Raw genomic sequence first — 21,557 nt, 5'->3', positions numbered from 1 at the left:
AAAGCACATCAGATAGCGTTTGCTATTGTGCTTAATGTTAAATGTTAACTAGTTTTATTTTTTGCTTGATAAGGAAATGGAAGCTTGGTCTCACTTTTGTTAAACTGTGTTTAAGTATGTCTATGTAGAAAGCAAGACTGAAAAGAACTATGCCAAGTTGCTCACAAGGTAGTGGGATTATGGGTCACTTTTATTTCTTAGGGCTTTCCTATATTACCCCTTCCTGTTTTTAAAAACAATCAACATGTATAACTTTTTGGATCTCCCTTTTAAAAAGTTTGAAAATAATTTTAGGACATATATAGACCTTTTCTCGTGTATAAATTTATTTATTTTATTTATTTATTTTTGGCTGTGTTGGGTCTTCATTGCTGCGCGCGGGCTTTCTCTAGTTTCGGTGAGCAGGGGCTACTCTTCGTTGTGGCACGCGAGCTTTTCATTGTGGTGGCTTCTCTTGTTGCAGAGCACGGGCTCTAGGTGCACGGGCTTCAGTAGTTGTGGCATGTGGGCTCAGTAGTTGTGGCTTGCGGGCTTTAGAGCGTAGGCTCAGTTGTTGTGGTCAAGCCGGACCAGGGCTTGAACCTGTGTCCCCTGCATTGGCAGGTGGATTCTTAGCTACTGCGCCACCAGGGAAGTCCCATACATAGACCTTTTAATAAGAAATTTTATAAATTGACTTGGCTCCTCCAAATTCAATTTGAAATGCATACCTGTATTTGGACTGAATATTTTGCAGAGTGCTTTGAGTAAAAGGAAGATAGCCACACCTAATTATGCACTGGGGAGGATGCTTGTAGTGAAAGCAAAATGTGTGTTTCAGAACTGAACAATAGTTGGTATTTTAGCCTAATTGCAGGATCTTTTCTTTACAACTGAAAAGTCTAAACTTTATAAAGGATTTAATAAAAACAACTTAAACTTCTTTTCTCCAGTTTCTTCCAATATGGTTGTTTGGAACAGTCAGTGGTGGTCAAGCTCTCTGTTCTCCAGGTGATACAAAGAGTTCCCTAGGATGTATCAGGTGTGGAGAAGGACTAAGCTGGTGCTCATAGTATTCATATTTGTTTCCCTGCTTCCCATAACCCATAGTTATCCTCAAAATTCAACCATAGAAACACTTCTTTGATGGACTACCTAGTAATTTTAGGTAATATTTTATCTTGAAGAAAGTATTTTTCCCTCCAAAAACAAAAACACTCAAAAAACCCAGGAAGATTGAAAAGCTCCACTAAAGCAAAGAGTATGGGGTGGACTTTGGTGTCAGATAAACCTGGGTTCAAATTCTAAACTAGGCCGTTTCTTAGCTGTGTAAGCCAAGTACTTAATTTCACTCAGCCTCAGCTTTCTTATCTTGAATAGTATGTAAGGATTAAATAAGAGAGCTAATGATAATATGCCTCTGAGTACTTAAACTGGGTACTATGTTAAATATGATACCACATCATTTTCTTTAATCCTCTTGTCAGTTGAGAAGTCAGAGGCAGGGAAGTTAGGTTGGCTAAGTGGTGAAGAGGCTAGGCTCTTGAGTTAGAGTATCTGGATTTAAATCTTAAATCTCCTACTCTTCTTGATGTCTAATTTCCTTACTCTCCATGCTGTCTAGTTTTCTCATTTCTGAAATGGGGATGATATTAGTACCTATTTCATTGGGATTTTGTGGGGCATTATAATGTAGTACTTAAAAGTGTGGTCTCTGCCAGCGTTATCCTGATACCAAAGCCAGATAAGGACACTATAAGGGAAAAAACCAAACCAAAACAACAACAGCAAAAAACTATAGGCCTATATCCCTGATGAATACAGATGCAAAAATTATTAACAAAATACTAGCAAACTGAATTCAGTAGCACATTAAATGGATCATACACCATGATCAAGTGGGATTTATCCCTGGGTTGCAAGGATGGTTCAATATACGCAAATCAATAAATGTGATACACCACATTAATAAAATGAAGGAAAAATTATATAATCATCACAATACGTGCAGAAAAAGCATCTGACAAAATTTAACATTCTTTCATGATGGAGTATATAAAGAATGTACCTCAACATAATAAAGGCCATATATTATAAGCTCACAGCTAACATCATTCTCAACAGTGAAATGTTGAAAGCTTTTTCTCTAACGTCAGGAACAAGACAAGGGTGTCCATTCTCACCAGTCCTATTCAATATAGTACTGGAAGTGTTAGCCAGAGCAGTCAGGCAACAAAAAGGCATAAAAGGCATCAAAGTCAGAAAGGAAGAAGTAAAATTATCTCCATTTGCAGATAACATGATCTTATATATAAGGAAATCCTAAAGACTCCACCAAAAAACTGTCAGAACTAATAAACAAATTCCTAAAGTTGCAGGCTAAAAAAATCAACATGCAGAAATTGGTGTTGTGTTTCTATACACTAAAAACAAAATATCTGAAAAAGAAATAAAATGGTACCATTTACAATAGCATCAAAAATGATAAAATACTTAAGAATAAATTTAACCAAGGAGGTGAAAGATCAGTACATTGAACACTCTAAAACTTTGATGAAAGAAATTGAAGAAGACACAAGTAAATGGAAAGATAAGCCATGTTCATAGGTCAGGAGAATTAGTATTAAAATGTCCATACTACCCAAAGCTATCTATAGCTTCAGTGCAATTCCTATCAAAATTGCAATGGCACTTTTAACAGAAATAGAAAAACAGTCCTGAAATTTGTATGGAAGCACCAAGACCCCAACTAGCCAAGACATCCTGAGAAACAGGAAAAAAGCTGGAGTCATCACAGTTCCTGATTTCAAACTATACTACAAAGCTATAGTAATTAAACAGTATGGGACTGGCATTAAAATAGACACATGGTCCACTGGAACAAAATCCAGAGCCCATGCATACATAGTAAACTAATATTTGACAAGGGAGCCAAGAATACTCAATGGGTAAAGGATAGCTTCTTTAATAAATGATTTGGGAAAACTGGATAATCCCATGTAAAAGAATGAAATGGGACCCTTATCTTATACCACTCACAAAAATTAACTTGAAATGGATTAAAGACTTAAGTGTAAGACCCAAAGCCATAAAACTCCTAGACAAAAACATAGGGAAAAAATCTCCTTGACATTGGTCTTGGCAATGATTTTGGGATATGACATCAAAAGCACAAGTAACAAAAGCAAAAATGGACAAGTTGGACTACATCAGTCTAAAAAGCTTCTGTACAGCAAACAATCTGATTTAAAAATGAGCAGAGGAACTGAATAGACATTTTTCAAAAGACATACAGATGGCCAACAGGTACATGAAAAAATGCTTAAAATCACCAATCACCAGGGAAATTCAAGTCAAAACTACAGTGAGATATTACCTCACATCTGTTAAAATTGACTGTCATCAGAAAGATGAGATAAGTGATGGTGGGGATGTGGAGAAAAGAGAATGCTTGTGCACTGTTGGTGGGAATGTAAGTTGGTGCAGCCACTATGGAAAAGAGTATGAAGATTCCTCAAAAAATTTTAAAAATAGAACTACCATATGATCCAGCAATCCCACTTCCTTCATAGAAGGAAGATCAACTAATCTCAGGTAGCTACACAGATACTTTCTATCACATTGTCCTATTTTAATATTTTGCATAGCATTTACATTAATTTTTTTTTTAACGTATGTGTGTAATTATTGTGTCTTCCCTCACCCCACTAGAATGTAAGGTCCATGAGAATATGGGCCTTTTCTTCCTTGTTCATTGCTGTTTCATCATTGCCTAGAATTTTGTTTGACATATGATAGGTGTGCAACAAATATATTTTGTACAATTGGATTATTGTTATTTTGATAGACTGTAAACAGAATAAGGGCAGGATTGTGCTAGTCTTCTTCAGTGATGCATCCTCAGGACCTGGATTCTAGGAAATTTTCAAAATTTGGAAGATAATATTATAGATGAGGAAATTTAGAGAGATTAAGTACATTTCCCTAGGTCATTTAGTTAGTAATGGCAGAGCCAAGGCTCAAACCCAGGCCTTCCTGACTCTAAATTATTAATACCATAACACATAAAGCGCTTGGCACATAGTTGCCACTCAAAGGGCAAGTCCCTTCCTCTTCTCTTAATTCACTATTCTGGTCTTTGTTAATATATTTATATAAATCATTTCAAAGTTATACACAATGGACATGTACCATTTGGGATTTATATTTTTCATGTGACATTCTTTAAATATTTTCATATGTCACTATAGTTCAGGTACTAACTTTCTAGGACATTTTGAAGATTTGTATTTGTTTCAACCAGCTTAACTTGTCACCTTTTATATTTTATTTCAGGGCCTGGAGTCAAGTGTTAAAGCTCTTGGTATTTCGTTTACTTTGAGTCTGCAACAAAACTGAGAGAAGTATAAAACATAGATTATAGTGGTCCTTCTAAAGTGTAAACAAGTATGGTTCATGTACCATTTTGTACAACCTACACACTGTGCTAGGCAGTGGAGTGGAATGCGCGGTGAAGAAGATGCTGTCTCTGCTCTCGCAGTAGCTCAAGTCACAGTAGAGGAATCTAGACCTGACGTGCTTTGGTTTTATGTGGATTCTTTGAATGTAATGATCCACCTTCTCCTACTTTTCTCCTGTCTTTAAGATTTGTTGAAATGTCTGGAGGGCTTATAGAACTGTGTGCCCTGGATAACTGCCTTCAGGTAAACTTAGAATTGTTATTAATGGAAATGTTGTCCTCAGGAGGGTTGCAAGATGATTTGCTCGTTGTCTTTGGGTTGAAGCATTAAAACTATCAATTAATTTAGCGTATTAGGCTAGTGTAGTATGCTGGGCTTAATTTTCTTGGCCATTGTGATACAGCTTTAAAAAAAAGTATTGAGATAAAATTTAAGCAGCTTGCTTTTATCTTTTATTTTTAGATCACCACACTTATTAATCATAAAGATAATACCAAAAAGTCTGATAAAACTCTGCAAGCAATTCAGCGTGTAGGACAAGCCGTAAACTTGGCAGTTGGAAGATTTGTTAAAGTAGGGGAAGCTATAGCCAATGAAAACTGGGACTTGAAAGAAGAAATAAATATTGCCTGTATTGAAGCTAAACAAGCAGGTATGTTAAAGCCTATTTATACCAATTTTATTGCTTTGGATATCATGACAAATTATTGTCTTATATTGAGTAAAGATGTGTACTGTGTTTTAGCCCTTTTATTACTGATGCCTGGGTCATTAAAGCCCTAGATTAGCGTCCAGGAATATTGACTTGCTCTTGGATTAAGTCCTAAATCTGAAACATTGAGTTCTTTCACTGGGCAGGGTAGAAGCCCACCATCCTGGCCATCAGCCATTGAATGCAAGAGGTATAGAAGGAACATGAGGCATGGACTCTACCGTCAAGGAGCAGATTAGCCTATTTGCCATCATGTAGGAAATGGAAATAAAAATAAGCCTGTTCCTGTCTCTACAGCAGACAAATCTGACTTCAGATTTCCTGATGTCTCACAAGTCTATAACTGGTGGCATAGAAGTTTGAGAGAACCTGGGGAGTTTTGACGGATACAGATAATTCAGCTTTGTTAAAGTGTCATTTATCCACCTATTCTTTAAATAAATATTTACTCAGTGCTGGCCATATGCCAGGCATTCTTCTAGACCAGAGGGATATAGCCACATAGAAATCAGATGTATAAAGTCTGCCCTCGTGGAGCTTGCATTCTAGTGAGGGAGACCATAAACAAATGAATAAATAGATATGTGCATAAGGACAGGTGGCGACAGTTATCATGGAGAAAATGGTAAAGCAGAATAAGGGTTAGGAGACCAAAGGAGGTATATTTTAGGGAGGGCAGGGTTTTTCAACTTTGATGCCGTTGACATTTTGGGCTTGATAATTCTTTGTTGGGGGTGCGGGCTGCCCCGAGCATTGTACAGTCCCTAACTTGTACCTATCAGATGCCTGTAAATCCCTTCTTCCCCCATTGTGACAGCCAAAAATGTCTTGACATTGCCAAATGTCCTCTGAGGGATCAAAATGGCCCCCCCAGTTGAGAACTACTGAAATCGGGGGGTGGAGTCAGGAAATCTCTCTAAGGAAGTAACACTGAAGCAGAGACTGCAGTGAAGTGAGGACCCCAACTATGTGAGTATCTGAGGGAAGGACATTCCAGGCAAAGAGAAGAGCAAGAACGGGTATGGCTTTCTAGGCAAAGATAGGAACTTTGGGCCGTGTTCTAAGTGTCACAGTGGGGCTAGTGGAAGGTTTTGTGCAGGATGGTGACATAATCTCATTTATATTTTAAAAGGATCCCTGGTGGCTGCTGTAGGGAGAATAGATTTTAGGAGGTATGGGGGTGAAATCAGAGACCAGTTAGGAGGCTGTTGTAGTGGTTCAGGTGATAGACGATGGTGACTTAGACCCAGTGATAGCACTTGAGGTGGTGAAAAGGAGTTGCATTTGGTTATATTGAAAAGGTGGAGCTGGTAGGATTTGCTGATAGCTTGGATGTGGGATGTGATGGGAAGAAGAGTCATGGATAACTCCAAGGTTTGATGGGTAAATGGTGGTGCTCTTAATTGAGATGGGCAACCCTGAGAGAGGAGCAGGTATGTTTGGAGGGTCATCATGGGGCGAAGGGAGTGGGTGAGATAAGGCCAAGTAATGTGGAGGGGCCAACCAGGCAATACGTGGCCCTAATGTTATATGAATGACTTCAGGTACTATTCTATACTTGATAGATTGAGGAATTTGGGGCCAGCTGAAAGACAATAAATTTGTGTTAGAAATCTTTCTGGTAGTACGGAGGAAATGAACAAATGAGGGTTGATTGAGAGAGAGTTGAGACTAAAGGCAGAGAGATTAATGTGGAAGCTTTTCCAGTAAACCAGGCTAAACCAAGACAGTGTGTTAGGGATATGAAAACCAGAAAGAGTACACTAAATACTCACTAAGATGATTAAATGATAGAACTTGGTTATTGGCTAAAGCAAAGGGAGGATTCTGACTTGACTCTTGGGTGTCTAGCCATCACTAAGATATAGAATAGATTTTATGTAGGGAAGGGGGATGGCCTTATTCTATTCATAATTTATGTTTTGCCTACATATTAAAAGAGATTTAAGGGAATTCCCTGGTGGTCCAGTGGTTAGGACTCAGTGCTTTCACTGCTGTGGCCCGGGTGCAATCCCTGGTCGGGGAACTAAGATCCTGCAAGCCGTAGGGTGTAGCCAAAAAAAAAAAGAGAGAGAGAGATGTAAAATAGTTAACAATTAAACATGTTTAATAAACCCATTAAAATAGGAGATGAAAATAAATATACTAGAAACTTTGGCCAACGTTGTTACTCTAATTAAACATGAAATTTATCTTTGTACTTCCTGGAAAGCAAGACAAGAAATGTGGGAAAGAAGGGATTATATAATTCTCATTGTTTGTTGAAAGGAAACAAACCAGCTTGTCAAGAGGAAAGTGACTTTTTTTCCTGGAACTAAATTGTGTGGGCACTTATACAAGGACATTATTACATAATGCCATGGGCAATTCAACAGAAAACGTAGAGATGTTTTTCATGTTACTGTTTCTTAAGCAGACCCTTAATTAAAGCAAGAGTAAGGGTTTTTAAAAGAAAGGGCAGCCTGAGTCCTCAGCTGATTGGCTTCGTAGCATGTCCCTGTGCTCAGGGTAAGGTGAGAAGAGGATGTGTACACCTACCCCAGCACCGTAGACTGTGCTGCCCTGCGCGTCCTGTAAGCCCAGGCGCTCCATGCAGGTGTCTTTTGGATGCTGTCTGGTGTCATGGGCTGCTCCTGTTGTCTCTTCTCACGTGAAGTGCCCGTTCCCTTCTTGAGAACTGCCTCTTACGGTCACTCAGATAATATAATGAGAATGGTGCCTCCTGGAGGATATGGAAGCCTTATTTTCTCTTAACGTATACAAATTTAAGACTTAAGTCACTCCTGGAATGTTTCTAGCCCACTCAGCTCATAGTAGTCATTTTCTCCTTTGGACCATTTAATATTCATTTGAGGGGAATAATGTAAAGTAGTGATAAAGAACTGTGGCTTTGGAGTCAATCCCAACTCTTCCACTTGCTAGCAGTGTGATATTGGGCAAGCTACTAAACTTTTTTAAACCTCAGTTTTCTAATCTATAAAGTGGGGATATTGTTAGTGTTTATAGCAGTGTTTTGACATAATGCATGTATGCATTTGGCACATAGAAAGTGCTCTAAATATTAGTTGTCATTGTAATGATTATTTCTAACTTTTCATTCCCTGTGTTGAACTTTTGCATTGTGTTTTTACTTTTTTCTAATTGAGGTATATTTGACACACAACATTATATTAGTTTCAGGTATACAATGTAATGATCAGATATTTGCATATATTGTGAAATGATCACCGCAGTAGGTCTAGTTAACATTCACACATAGCTACAAGATTTTTTTTTCTTGCAGTGAGAACTTAAGATTTACTCTATAGCAGCTTTCAAATATGCAATACAGTATTATTAACTATGGTTGCCAGGCTGTGCAATACATCCCATGACTTATTTAGCTTATAACTAGAAGTTTGTACCTTTTGAGTCCACCCATTTTGTCCACCCCGCAACTGTTTTTACTTTTTACTTGGCTTCTAGTCAAGTTTTACATTTTCTGTGGGCACTCAATAAATATTTGTATTTGACCGACTTTGAGTTTTTGCTTTAAGACACAACACTAACTAGTTACATATAACAAGTTAAAAAATGACAGCCATGAAACTATAAGGCAGCTTTGTGACTTTTCCAGGGAACTAATTTCTGAACAGTCTATACTTGGAACAACTTTATAATGTTAAGGAAGCATTTAACTTTGTTGGTGGAGCTAACCAAATGTTACCGTCCCACATACTTAGGGCTAAATGCCTGGGGTTTAGTCAGAAAAAGGAAAGGTTAAATAACGCCATATGGGCAAGCTCGTATGTAATATCTTTGATGACTGAGAGCTACTGGAAAAAGTAACATTTTCCAGGGGTGCAGAGGAAACATTTTTATACTTCTTGCTATTACAAAGTGATACTTTTCCTCTTGCTCCTTTCTCTGTACGTTAAAGTTTAATTCTAACCTCTTTCTTCTCTTCATATTTGCTATATAAACTTTGTATTAGTTACCTATTGCTGTGTAAAAACTTAGCAACTTAAAACCACAAACATTTTATTCCCTCACATAGTTTCTGAGGGTCAGAAATCAGGGAGTAGCTTAACCAGCTGGTTCTGGTTCAGCATCTCTCATGAAGTTGCACTCAGGGTGTTGGCTGGGCCTGCAGGTTTGGCTGGATTGCAGGATCTGTTTTCAAGCTCCCTCTCTTGGTTATTGGCAAGCTTCACATTTTTGCTGGCTCTTGACCAGAGGCCTCCGATTCTCCCCATGTATGCCTCTCTGCAGTAGTGGCTGCGTGCAACATGGTAAATGGCTTCCCTCAGAGAGAGCAACCAAGATGGCAACCTCAGAGTCTTTAACAACCTAAGGTTGGGTGTAGCATACTGTCACTTCTGCCATAACAACCCTGGTATCCTGTGGGAGGAGAGAACACAAGGATGAAAATACCAGGAGGTGGGGACCATTGGGAGCCATCTTGGAGGCTGGCTACCACAGACTTCGTCTGTTTGTAGAACTTCAGCTGTTGTCATGTTATGTAACCACTCCATATGAAATGGCTTATCTTTTGGGTTTTCCTGTATCATTTCAAATTCCGATTGTCTGAAACTAAATTTATCATCTCCCTTCCCATGCCCTTCTGACTTTTTTAAGTGACTTAGGTTTACAACCTTGAAGCCAATTTTTTCACTTTTCCTTTCCTTCCTATCACTGTTAAGGTCCTAATTTTATATTTTGTTCCCTCAGTATCTCCCGAATCATCTTTTTTATATTCCTATGGCTGTCATCCTAGTAAGTTCCTTACTGCTTCACACTCACAATTAAAATAGCTGCCTGGTTAGTAGCCTGTCTCTGAATCTCTCCTTTCTAGTCCATTTTATATGCTTCTATCAGACTAATCTTCCTGAATCCTGACTCATTATGTCATACCTTGTGATATGTCCATTAAAATTCAGATAATTTTTCTCGAGATCCTTAACCTCTTGGTGGGTGTATGTAATAATATTGACAAGAGGGCTTTTGTGAGAAAATCAATCCATTATGTACTCAGACTTATTTACGACTTAAAAATGATCTTGAACATTACAAGATGATGAAAAGTTTATTTTTTTAAACTTTTAAATTTAAACAGTAAGGTTTGGGAAAAAGTTACAGTCTGGTTTAATTTGGGGGGACAAGAAATATTTGAATTGTTTTATTGATGGATAATTGCTATTACAGAAATCAAAAGATTTTCATAGCAACAATGAAGAAGAGACTTTTTTTTTTTTTTTTTTTTTTTTTTGCAGTTCGCGGGCCTCTCACTGTTGTGGCCTCTCCCATTGCGGAGCACAGGCTCCGGATGCGCAGGCGCAGCGGCCATGGCTCACGGGCCCAGCCGCTCCGCGGCATGTGGGATCTTCCCGGACCGGGACACGAACCCGTGTCCCCTGCATCGGCAGGCGGACTCTCAACCACTGTGCCACGAGGGAAGCCCGAGGGATGTTTTTTCTAGGCCCACTTTTCACTGAGGATGTCTCCTGCTGGGGCCCAAAGTCTTGTCTTCTCTCCCTGCATATCCATAAAAACCCAAACCCCTTCAGGTTGTGGAGATGGGCAGTGACACCCACCGCCACCCCTGCCCCCCTGATGCTCCCTCTATCCCCTCAGCCCTAGCCAAAGCCTGGGCAGCTGCTTACTTCTCTGCTTTTAGGTTCTTCCTTGGTTATTGGTTCCTGGGATCTCTCTTTCTTGACCTTATAGAGCAGGAGGCTTTTGGGATCATGTAGTTTGCCATACCGCTGGAAACAAAAGTTATAATATTTTTCAAACTCGATGAATGTAACAGTTTTTCACAATTCTTAGGAATGTACCATTATTTTGCCATTAGAGAACCTTATATGATCATCCTTAGGTTCATCAAGAAGAAGCTATTTCTTATCCCTGAAATAAGACTCCAAAGTTGAGTTTCTGCCCATTGAGCACATTACCTTAAAGATTAAAGTCTGGATTTTAATTTGTGTGACTTATTCCCAGTTTAACCCCCCACCCCCCACCCTTTGCCTTTCTTCTTAGGAGAAACAATTGCAGCGCTCACAGATATGAGCAGCTTGAATCGTCCAGAATCTGATGGCCAGATCACAATTTTTACAGATAAAACAGGAGTTATAAAAGCTGCAAGATTACTTCTTTCTTCAGTGACAAAAGTGTTATTGCTGGCAGACCGAGTAGTCATTAAGCAGATAATAAGGTCAAGAAATAAGGTACTTACCTTTCTAATGTTTCTACTTGTGTCTTTCAGGGTTGTTCAAAAAGTTTTTTCTTTTTTTTTTTAGGTTAACTGCAGGTAATTCAGCAATGCTTATCTGTTTTAATTGTTTATTATTCTAATTGTCTACAGTTTAAAAGTGATGCTTCATCTATACCTGTAATTCCTAAATGTATATACTGGGCTCAAACTTTTGAATGCAAATAACATTTCTTCTCAGAAAACCATTATCTACTTGTTGAGGTTTATTGGTGAAAACTTTTCATGTGTACAAATGTGGGAAGAAAAGCTGAACACCATGACAATGTATGTAGTAGAAACCTAGCTGATAAAAATACTGAATTCCGGGCTTCCCTGGTGGCGCAGTGGTTGAGAGTCCGCCTGCCAACGCAGGGGACACGGGTTCGTGCCCCAGTCCGGGAAGATCCCACATGCCGTGGAGCGGCTGGGCCCATGAGCCATGGCCGCCGAGCCTGCGCGTCCGGAGCCTGTGCTCTGCAACGGGAGAGGCCACAGCAGTTGAGAGGCCTGCGAACCTCAAAAAAAAAAAAAAAAAAAAAAAAAAAAGCTGAATTCCTCAGTGCCTTTTTTTCCCCCAAGTCAGACAGTAACAATTTATATGCTTCAGAAAAAGCTCAATTACCTGAAACCACAATTATCCACATTATAAAATTTCTGTATGCAAAGTTCCTAAATATTACTTAATAATCATAAAATTTAGAGAATAGATTTTAACTCTTCCAGTCTAGACGTCTTTCAGTCTCTCAGATAATGGCCATGCTTCTCCGTCAATAGGGAAGCCAGGGTGTGCACAATTATTTATTTATTTATTTAGCTGCGAGTCTTAGTTGTGGCAGGCGGGATCTTCGTTGTGGCATGTGGGATCTTTTAGTTGTGGCATGTGGACCTCTTAGTTGTGGCACGCAGACTCTGAGTTGCAGCATGCATATGGGATCTATTTCCCTGACCAGGGATGAACCCGGGCCCCCTGCATTGGGAGCGCGGAATCTTACCCACTGGACCACTAGGGAAGTCCCAATCACTTCTTTCCCTGGATAATCCCCTAGGCAAAGAGGAGGGCAGTCAGCCAGGGAAGGGATCCTCCCACTGACCTGAGGACAAAACTACCTGGCTAGTATTGAGTGAATTGAAAGGTGGAAGTTTAAAGAGAAAAAGAAATTGGAGAGGTGAATCGGACAGTGCTAGAGGAATAGGAACAAACCTTCCTCTCTTTGGGAGACGGAGGTTCTGCTCAGTGGTGGCAATCTGCCTTATCTACGTTAGTTGCCTAGGCTTCCTGAGCTGCTGGGCAGATTAACATGCCAAATATCCATCATATCCTCATTAAAAATAAGTAAACACAGGCTGTGTTTTCCTTACCTATCTTGGTCTGACTAAAACTAATCCAGTACTGTTATTTTAGAGAAAAGTATTTGAAAATATGTTTCACATCTATTTACTTTACTTCTAAATATCAAGAAAATACATAACGTTCTCTGTTGGCTGTGTTACAAACATGCTCTCTATCTACTCCTGGCTGCCCAAAGCTTCTTGGCAATTAACTGATTCACCACAGGCAGTTTCTGACTGATGCAAACTTTTCCTACTCTTGAAGTCCCTAATCGCCCTTTCCACTCCTCACTAGGCGGGTGACCTTCCCTCCACTTTTCTGAGGAGGATGGGGTTCCCCCAATTCTGGTTCACTGAACCTTAAAGCTTCTGTGTATCATCTTTTATCCTCGTCCGCCTCCTACATCTATGAAGATTTGATTACCTTAGTCCTGCCCATTCCCGCCTTCTCCAGACCTTGCTGCATAAATGATCTCTTGCATATTTAGTCATTTCCTTTACTTTTTCCTTTAATTTTCAAGTAAGCCCAAGTCTTCCCATCCTAAAAAGAAATCATTCCCTAGATGATTCTAACCTTTGAATCTGCATCTACTTCTCTGAGTCCTTTCTTCTCTGTCTTTTCCTCGGACTCTTTCTCAACTTCCCCCTAGAATTTAGAACTTCTCTTTTGTTCCTCTCTTGGCTCAGGTTTGATGTCTCAGTCTCTTTCACATCTAAACCTGATAATAAAATAATGTCTGTTTTGCAGGTTCTTGCAACTATGGAAAGACTGGAGAAAGTGAACAACTTTCAAGAGTTTGTCCAAATATTCAGTCAGTTTGGAAATGAAATGGTGGAGTTTGCACATCTTACTGGAGATAGACAAAATGTATGTGTTTACCATATTTAAAAATCTTGAGATTTTTCAGTTTGGATAGAGGTGTGATCTTTGTGATCATTTGGGTTGGTTTTTTTGCTTATTAAATCTATAACCTTGCTCTTGAAAGCCTTTCATAAATAAGCCAGGATAAAGTAAATAGATCTGTATGCCTTTTTTTGCTCACAGATAACAGTTAAATATTTTCCCACCTCACACACTGGGAAAGGTCATACTTGCCTTCAAGCCCCAATTCAAGTACTTCCTCTTTCACAGAACTTTCCATTTGACTCTTCTACAAGGGCTCAGGCAAATAAATGAGTCATCATACATATCCTGATAGTATTTTGTTATATAGCTCTTATTATTCTTTTTGTAATTTGTTATATATTATTCTATTATTTTATCTTTCTATAATTGTTCTATATTAGATTAATAGTAATAACCCAAGCATTGGGTGATTTGCATTGGCTATATGTTAGCTACTTAATATTCATTATTTCATTTAATTCTCAGAACATCCGTGTAAGGTAGGTATTGTTATTACTGTTTCACACGTGAGGAAACTGAACTTGAGAAGATAATAAAGTTTCCCAAGGTCACTTTTCTAGCAGGTTGAACTCAATTATGTCTGATTCTAAAGCCTGTAGTTTTCAAACTGCACCATGATATTAGGTCTTTGTAGGTCTGTTCCCCAATTCAGACTGTAAGTTCTGAAGTTTAGGGAGGTGGAAAACCATGTCAAATCCAGGATTGACTTTTTCTTGTTGTTGGGGTACTTGTGCATGAATTTATCCTGTCAAGTTAAATATATAATTGATCACTTCTTGAGATGCTTTGGTATAGTCCCATAGGCCATGGTTTGGGGCGTGAACTTTCCTGGTTGTAGCTGGAGTTGGAAGGTGGGTATTGGCCAGGAAAGTGGCAGGCTGGATTATATGCTTCACTTAGTGCTTCTTGGACATCTGGGTTTAATGAGGCCTATGTGTCGTCCTGTGGACCAGCCCTCTAACAGATTGAGATGCCACCTTTTTGGATCACTTGCTATCACCATACAATATATGGTGTAATGTATGGCTTACAAGTGTTATGTATACACACTTGATGCATTGTCAACTAGACCCACAGGTTTTTTTGCTAGAAGTCCTGTCCAGTATGTTAAAGACAAGGAATGGATGGAAATTTTAGAAGTGACCTCAACCTTTATTTTTGAAAGATGCTCCTAATGGATGATAATCACATGTAGGATACAGTCCTTTGGAATGTTACCTTGTGACCTGAATTAGCTTTGGAGTTTTTTGCAGTTTCTCATTTACTAGGTGTAACTTTGCTTCTTTCTTTCCTATTAAAGAAAGCTGTATTGGGATGCAAGTAAATGAGAGTGATATTATTACAGGGGTAACTTTGAATCCACTCCCATTTATTAAAACAAATAAGAGGAAATCACTTTCAAACTTTAGGTCCTTGTTATTTGTAAGAAAAGCCTTTTCATCCAACTGACAAGTGAGAAAAAAAATTGACTAATATGACAGGTGAAAATTTTATGTAATCCAAATTTCATCATCCATAAGTAAAGTTATTGGAACACGCCCATATTAATTTGTATATGTATTGTCTAGGATAGCTTTCATGATACACTGGCAAAATTAAGTAGTTGTTTCAGAGACCAAATGAACCAGAAAGCCTAAAAAATTTATTATCTGGCCTTCTATTGAAAATTTTTGCTGACCCCTGATTTAGATGGTTACCAAACTATTATGAGAGTATTTGGTTGTAGATTTAATCAGCAATATTTGGAGATCTTCTGTGATAGCACACATTCATATCAAGGGCTATATGAAGAGAAACCAAATGAAAAAAAAAAACAAACCCAAATACAGTGCCTACTTCAGAGTTTATATTCTAGTTGGGGAAAATTATATGCCCAAGAAACATCTTAAGAACATTTTAGAGCAGCATATTGGCTAAGTTTAGGGTTAAAACAACAACAACAACAACAAAAAAATACTTGAGATGAATATGCACTTAGATGGGATTAATCAGACATGATCCCTGAAAGAGTTGGCTTCTAAGTGTCTATTTTGAAGGAAATAATAGTCCACAAATGCTCAGTAAATAAGTCGCTTTTAATTAAGTAAAGCATAGGATGGTTGTTTCTGGTTGGGAGTGAGGTGTGTTTACATGGGCAGAATGTCAGGTGTGCAGGCCACCGGAACGTGAGCCGCATGGCAGCCTCTCCCTAGGTCTCAGTTCCTGGCTGCGCTGCCCTTAGTAAGGGCAGCTGTTTCTTTCTACTCTATTGTGTTGATATATTTACATTGAAGTGGTGACATTTTATAAAACATTTATTCTGGTTTTTTTTCTACTTTGTCACTTTTTAAAAACAATGTTACTTAATTGTTGAGTATTGCTATTATGGAGTAAATTATTTCTCAAAAAATTGAGTTGTTTACATGATCCTAGACTGCTCAGTGGTTTTATTCCATGTTTAGGATTTGAAAGATGAAAAGAAAAAAGCAAAAATGGCAGCAGCTAGGGCAGTTCTTGAAAAGTGTACAATGATGCTTCTCACAGCTTCAAAGGTAAGAAAATTTTTGTTTTACTGTGTTGTAAATTAATTAGAAAACTTGATTAAATGCATCTAATTTATGTATTTTACACATTAAAAAGATGAAAGTGATAAATTGGAATATGGGCTATAATAGTTAAATTTCAGTTATTCTTTAACAAGAATGTTAACTTCCATCCCCAGTTCCAAACATCAGGTAATCTATGAGTCAGCTTTGAGCAACTAAGCAGAAAATGGCCTTATTAAATGCTGTGAATGGAGGCCTGTCACACACGGTCACTGCCTGTGGGGTTTTGCTAGTCTCATTGGGGAGCCAGCACATGTGCTCTAGAAAAAGCTAGGCAAGTTAGAATCTGTTAAGTAACAGTGGAGTATTAAGTCAGCCCTTAGCTTGTTTATTCTGTAAATTCATACCTCTAAGTCCTTATTCTACTTTTAACAAAATTGTCAATCAAGAGCTCGTAATTTCAAACAGCAGTCGGCCAGCAAATTGGTACAATTCAAGAAAGAACTAGTAAACATCTCATTAGCAGTTTGTTTAGGATTGCCTTTTCTGCTCGGAATATTGCCTCGATGCTAGGATCAGTGAAGCCACAGAAACAGGATTCACGGGAGTCTGCTTGGAAGGCTCTGTTCATAGCTAGGCCCTGGAGTAGTTTTTCCTTTACATCATTTTTTAAAAGTCAAAGATGCATCCACAGTCATAAGACATCTGTTCATTTTTCCTCATTCTTTTTTTAGCTCTTGGACATATTAGGCAACATTTAAAAAGTTTTAATCATAATGAAGATATAGGGTTGTTGTCTTTTTTTCAAAAATTTTAAGTAAACATACTAAAGTATAAAGATATAGTTTTGCACTCTGCCTTTTCCACTTAACCTTGCTGTCGCTTTTTACTCATCCTACTTCCACTTTTAGTGAGGAGAAGCAGCTGGGTGAGCCAGGGACACGGGAGATTTTGGTAAAGAACCATTTTTATTAGCATGGCATATTCTCTGTAAGATTTTGTGTATTATGATATGGGCCAAATCTTAACATAAAAATTTTCAATTGTTCCAAAGACGTGTCTCAGGCATCCCAACTGTGAATCAGCCCATAAAAACAAAGAAGGAGTATTTGACAGAATGAAAGTGGCATTGGATAAGGTAATTGAAATTGTGACCGAATGCAAACCAAATGGAGAGACTGACATTTCATCTATCAGTATTTTTACTGGAATTAAGGAATTCAAGGTAAGAATAGAGAGAATATATTTTGTTTTTTTCTTGCCATTTCAAAGAAGCATCATTATGTGTAGTATCCATAGTTTTGTTTAATATTTTAGAATAGATGCTTCACAAAGGCAGATATTTGTCTTTAAAACAGTGCCACAGTGTACAAACTTAATATTCAGTAACATAAAGCTTAGGGTAGTTTGTACAGAGAACACTGGTCTAGGGTTATAGTAGCTGCTCTGGCCCTGTTTAGCTGTATGCTTTAGCTGTAGCCTCTTGTCCTCTGTTTAGAAGTGTTCCCTTCCCAGCTCTAGAGCAAATGCCATACCATCATGGATGATTATAGACAGCAGATCTGGAATCTGCTGGAATCCCTGCTCTTCCTTGTGCTATAGAATAGATACTTTGAGACTGTAGTAATAGTGATAGCATTAATGATACTTGAAAATTTTAAATGAACAATAATACATGCTAACATTTATCAAGCACTTATTCTGTGCCAGCCCTGTGCTTTAAATGTGCGTGCGTGCGTGTGTGTGTGTGTGTGTGTGTGTGTGTGTGTATCTCAATCTCACAAGAACTATTATTATTATTCCCATTATACTGTTGAGGAGACTGAGAAACAGAGATTAAGTAACTTGCTAGCTAGAAAGTACCAGAGTTAGGATTTGAAAGTTGGCAGCCTGACTCCAGAATCCCCACCGTTTCAGGGCAGAACTCATCACAACTCAGAGATGGTGACAGTGCTCTTTAGTAAGAGTGGTGTCTAGTCGGGAAGACCCAGGGAATTGTCTAACACAACTCCCTCATTTAATAGGTGGGAGAACTAGGGCCCTGAGAAGTTCTCTAATATGCTAAGGGTTACCTGCCTCTCTAGTAGCCAGGGCTGTGACAGGGATGGTATTTTTTCCATCTAAGTAGGAACGTGGGGTGGAAGAAAGTAATGGAAAGAACATTTATTTTTAGGCATCATGCTCTCTCAATAAGTAGTTTCTCATTTAATCTCTAACTTCCCTTTTAGATGCATATTACTATACCCATGTTTTTGAGGAGGAAAGCTAATATGTGGTAGAACCCTTGTTTAGATCCAGGACTTTCTGATCCCAAAGTCCATGACCTTTCAGTTTACACCTCTGAGTCTGTTTATATGCTGTCTGTCCTACCCCACATCTCCTCCTGAGGGGGAGGAAGCTACAGGGACCAGTCATTCTTTCAGAGTTTTTATTACTGAAAGGAATCTTAGAGATAATTTTTCTAATTCTCTCTTTTTGTTAAGGCTGAAGGGATAGATGTCAAAGGTCAAAGGATAATAAGGAAACAAGTAGGGGTAGAGCCAGGTCTTTGGCCTCTTGACGCTGCATTTCTGGTTCCAGGCTAAGTAAGGGCAGCGTGGTGCCTGTGGCGGCTGCTGGCAGCTCCAGCTGCTGATCTCTTCGCCAGCAGGCATTCTGCAGAGCAAAGCGATCATGAATAGACTCAGTCTCACTGTCAGTGGTTATCTTCTTTGCATCTGTAGAGGGAAACTGGATACTTTATTCATTACTTCAAATATATGAACAGATCTTATGAAAACATGCAAATAAGTGGCTTTCAAAAAAAAAACTCTACTAAGTTGTTGTTTAAAAACATATATATGTTCTCTTTAAAGGAAAATAAAAAAGTTTAACATAAATGGTATGTGGACTGATTTTTATGTTGTAATTCTGTTTAAATCCTCTAATTCTTAGGTTCTCATTGTCAATTCCATACCTCACTTTTATCCATGTTCTTTCCTAGCTTAAAAAAAAAAGAAAAATCCTGTCTCCATAGAACAGAGTGATTACTGGAGATAACTTGGGCCAGGAGGAGAAGGGGAAGCTATTACTTCCCTGTGGCCTCTCAACCTTCCCAAATCTTGGTATTTTCAGGGATCATGTTAAAATGGGTCATATGTAAGGATTAATTTGGAATGATAGTTGTGAAAGGACTTTAAAGTGTGAAACAAATGTAAGTTATCCTTATCAGAGCAAGAATTGTGCCCACAATCATGATCATCACCACCTACTGCCTCTCAGCCCAGGTTGTTTCTGTGACATATTTCAAGGGCTAGAGGTTAAATAAGGTTGAAGTGACATAGCATATCTCAGAAAGCTGAGAGAGAGAGAAAATTGTAGTAGTGAACATGTGTTCGTCACACATTCAGGGAACTCTAAGCACAGGCTGGCTGAAGTGAAAGAAGGTTTAGGAACTCAGAGGGGTGAGATAGACTGTTAGAAAGATATGTAAAGACAAGAGCCTGGAAGGTTTTGTGTTATGCGGTACAAGTTTGGGCTTGGTTTCATAGGTGTTGAGCCAATTAGAGGGAGGTGGCAATATCTGAAGAGGTACGTTTTAGAAAGATGATTGAGGTCCCCTGGTAGAGAATGTTTTGGTCAGGGAGGTACTGTTGGGGACATAAGACAAAATGTAGGGAGACTAGTTTTGCTGAATTAATGAAGGAAAAATTGATGCCTTTCCTAGTCCCTTCTATACCCCATACCTTCCACACCATTCCGCCTGGGCTCAACACATTCATTTTTGGCTGTAACGTCTTCCAGGACTTTGCCTTGGCATTTTGTCAGATACAAATCCTTTACCTGGAAGCTAGTTCATTTTTCCTACCAGTTGCTACATGATAATGTTCCTTCTGCCTTAGTATTCATTGATCTTATAGAAATGCTTTGTTAACGACTATAGTAATAAAGCTCCGCACGGCCATTGGTGGCTCTCGAGCAATGTGTCCTCCTGGGTTAGTGGACAATAAAGTCATCCCTGGATGCTGTATTTCTCCTGAGCTTTCAGACAGGGAAAGAAATTGCTAGCGTCTTCCTGGGCCCTGGGAGAAAGTACAGCCCATCTTGTTAGGTGGGAATGTTGACTCATGTGGATGTATATCCTTTTTGTTCTCAGATGAATATTGAAAGTCTTCGGGAGAATCTTTATTTTCAGTCAAAAGAGACTCTCTCTGCGATGCTGGACGCCCTCTTGGAGCGCACAGAGGACTTTACTGATTGTGCCTATACCAGCCACGAGCACAGGGAACGCATCTTGGAACTGTCAGCTCAGGCCAGGATGGAACTGCAGCAGTTAATTTCTGTGTGGATTGAAGCTGTAAGAGTTTTATTTCATCAAAGTAAATCTTCTGTAATAGCTTTTCCCTGGAGCCCTGAGAGTTGTGGCAGGCGCCGTCACCACCAGGAGTGTGAACGTGGTCCAGAGTGGGCCAAGGGTGTCTCATTCCTTTTCTGCCCCCTACTTGGCCAAAGCATCCTTCCCATAAGCACTCACGGTATTCTAGGCCTGTTGTTTCTCATCCTGGCCAGTCTGGATTCTGTGCCACCATCACCATCACTAGTTCACCCTGTCGTCCCCACTCTTCCACCAGACTCACCTCTGGAAAATTCCTCCCCAAAATGCTTCTTCAGAGTGAAGAGCAGAGGTTCAACCAAGCCTAGAGGTTCTTGGAACCTGAGTCTTACTGCTGGGGCCATTCAGATGTGAACAGTTCTTAACTCTGAGGACAGCTGATTTATAGACACAAGGATTTAGAAAACTTATTGAGGTTTAGATGCAATGAAGACCAGGGTAGATCCAGCTGGCAGGTGAAAGATTTTTCACTTTCGCACAGATTCCTGGTCTCAGACTAGCGGGAAGCCACTTTAAGAGCCTTAAACAGGCTGCTGGTGCGCTTCAAACGTGGGAGTTATTTGGGCAAGAGTGGCAAGGACTGACAGAAGTGGTACAACACAGGAGGTGTGCACCCAATCTCTTCTAGAGCGTGGATTACAGATTTGAAAGGTAGAGCCCTGAGACATGTCTCTGGCACCATTTATTTCTTAGGCCTAGGATATGTCAAAAAAGTATTTAACATGGTTTACAACATACAGCATGGATAGAACAAATCTGGAAATCATGGACAAAAGCTTAGGCAGTAAAGATGAAGAAGGGTGAATGTGCCTGAGAGGGTCCAGCAGTCTGCTTCCTTGTGAAGAGATTGATTTATGAATGTAGTATAAATCACAGATTTCCCTCATATTTTCTTGGCATCACAATATTGCAAATGCTCATATTAACAGGGAAACTTAACTACGGTAGAATGGTGTCAGGGATAAAAGCAGTATTTTGTGTTTAGTTTGAATTGTCTATGTGATATCTAATCTGAAGTGTAGATTGCTTCAGAATTAAATT

General features: G+C 39.1%; 1 protein-coding gene across 25 annotated transcripts in view; it reads left to right on the top strand.

Annotated features, from left to right (window-relative positions):
* CTNNAL1 (catenin alpha like 1) overlaps positions 1-21,557 on the top strand; it is a 128,307-nt gene that overhangs the window by 12,282 nt on the left and 94,468 nt on the right. For all 25 annotated transcript variants that reach the window (XM_089913540.1, XM_022579115.3, XM_089913537.1 and 22 more), the window contains exons 2-7: positions 4,902-5,091; positions 11,170-11,357; positions 13,461-13,580; positions 16,061-16,150; positions 17,199-17,369; positions 20,280-20,480. In XM_089913540.1, the coding sequence (XP_089769666.1) occupies positions 4,902-5,091; positions 11,170-11,357; positions 13,461-13,580; positions 16,061-16,150; positions 17,199-17,369; positions 20,280-20,480 (960 nt within the window). The remainder of the gene's footprint in view (positions 1-4,901; positions 5,092-11,169; positions 11,358-13,460; positions 13,581-16,060; positions 16,151-17,198; positions 17,370-20,279; positions 20,481-21,557) is intronic.

This window comes from Delphinapterus leucas, chromosome 6 (assembly GCF_059928025.1).
Source record: "Delphinapterus leucas isolate spDelLeu-1000000601 "Yukka" chromosome 6, BTC_Dleu_Yukka2, whole genome shotgun sequence".
Classification (NCBI taxonomy): domain Eukaryota; kingdom Metazoa; phylum Chordata; class Mammalia; order Artiodactyla; family Monodontidae; genus Delphinapterus; species Delphinapterus leucas.
The sequence above is the reverse complement of the archived record's forward strand: the minus strand, read 5'-3'. Positions and strand labels throughout refer to the sequence as shown.